Raw genomic sequence first — 1,634 nt, 5'->3', positions numbered from 1 at the left:
CGCCCGCCTCCCCGCGATCGTCACCCCGGAAGCCCAGGAGCGTCGCAGCGGGCGGGCCGGTCTTTCCACCCCGAGTTTTGTCGCTTCGCGTTCCCGATGCGTCATCCGGGCCCTCTGACCCCAGCGAGAGATGCTGTCTCCCTTCCTCGAGTCCCCACTGCACACGATCTGGGACAGGTCTTAACGGAGGGGGCCTTTTCCATCTGGCCGAGGTCCCTTCGAAAGGAGCCCCGGGGCGCGGTTCAAAACGCAGCAGCCAGCTGCTTTGCAGGCGACAGACGGCCTCACAGACCCCCTGGGCAGGTGCGCTCAGTACAACGGGGGTGGGTCGGAGCGACTAGCTGGCTGTGTGGGCGCCTGTGACATCACCCCATAAGACCTTCAGAGGTCGGCGCTCTGCTGGTGACACCCCCACGCCCCAGCACTGAGCGCACCGCTGCTGCAGGCCTGGGAGATGACCTGTTCAAAAGGTGCCCCCTGCCCGGGAAGCCCGCCGATTTCCACCAGCGCCCACCGGCCCTCCCTCCCGACCCCCTCTCCCCTCTTTCTCCGATCCGTGGATCCGGTCTCCCCACATTTACCTCTTCTTCCCTGGCTTCCCCTGCGTCTCTCTGGTCTGCCGGCTCGTTGGCCATCTTCCCCGAGCTCCTCCGCTGCCCCTTCCACTGCAGTCACTCGTGGCTAGACCCGTGAGGTGGCGATCGCCCAGCTGATACCTGGAGCGCCTCACATTTTCCTGGATGTGGGGTCTGGAGGGGCCCTGGAAGAGCAAGGAAGATGCCGGTGCAAGAGAGGCTGTGTCGGAGGAGGCGGGGGAGGAGGAGAGAGAGGCGACTGGCCCGCTGATGTCAGATTTTCAAATGAGCAGGGTCCCCTGCCACCGCCTGCCCACTGCACTGCGGGGCTGTCACAGGCCGAGACCACCCCATTTGAGGGGGAGAGCCTCCGCTCCTTTAGGCTCTAGCCCGGGACTCGGAATGCCTGCTATGGGGGAGGGGCAGGGAGAGAGACAGTCGGGCGTAGGGGTGGGGGTGCACACCACACGCAGGGGCTGCAGGCAGGATCCAGGCTCCCCCACTGGCCAGGCAGTTGGTATGCTCCAGGGTCTGTGCGGCTCCGTCTAGCATCCTTCATCCTTCAGGTACCAGCCAGGCGGACAGTGCTTGAGCTGCAAAACCCGACCCTCGCCCTGCAGATCTCTGGCCCGACCCTCCCCAGGGTGGTCTGCGGCTGCGTCAGCTACTTCCGACTGCAACGCCCGGCAGGGTGGGGCACCCATCAGGCAGAAGGCTTTGGTGCGCCGACCCAGCCCCACTGACCTTACACCCCCCAGGGGCCGCAGCCACCGCCGCCTGTCGACTGGACTCAGGTCAGCAGGGAGCTGCCTGCTTTTCTCTCCCTGGGGTTCCAGCGGGGCAGGGGGGGAGGATGGACCTTCCTGATCCTGATGGGGTGGGGTTCTTTCTGGGGGAGAATTTCACAGCTGGGAAAACACACACACAGGACTTGGACTGAGAAGCCTTAGATTTCTCGGCCCCGGGCCATGTGGGGGGCTCGGGTGAGCATGTCATCCATTCCTCAGACATGGGAAGGGTCCCTAGAGGTGGGTGGTGATAAAAGGGGACAAGACAGCA

At 64.8% G+C, this 1,634-nt stretch overlaps 1 protein-coding gene across 1 annotated transcript in view; it reads right to left on the bottom strand.

The window, feature by feature from the left end:
- Positions 1-1,191, bottom strand: part of BSCL2 (BSCL2 lipid droplet biogenesis associated, seipin) — a 13,876-nt gene extending 12,685 nt beyond the window's left edge. The window contains exon 1 of the mRNA XM_045297242.1: positions 582-1,191. Coding sequence (XP_045153177.1) covers positions 582-635 — 54 coding nt within the window. The 5' untranslated portion in view covers positions 636-1,191. The remainder of the gene's footprint in view (positions 1-581) is intronic.
- Positions 1,192-1,634: the final 443 nt, after the last annotated feature.

The sequence above is a fragment of the Echinops telfairi genome, unplaced genomic scaffold, assembly GCF_000313985.2.
Source record: "Echinops telfairi isolate 266 unplaced genomic scaffold, ASM31398v2 ScPeMD7_7417;HRSCAF=8455, whole genome shotgun sequence".
Classification (NCBI taxonomy): Eukaryota; Metazoa; Chordata; class Mammalia; order Afrosoricida; family Tenrecidae; genus Echinops; species Echinops telfairi.
This window is presented reverse-complemented; position numbering and strand designations above follow the sequence as displayed.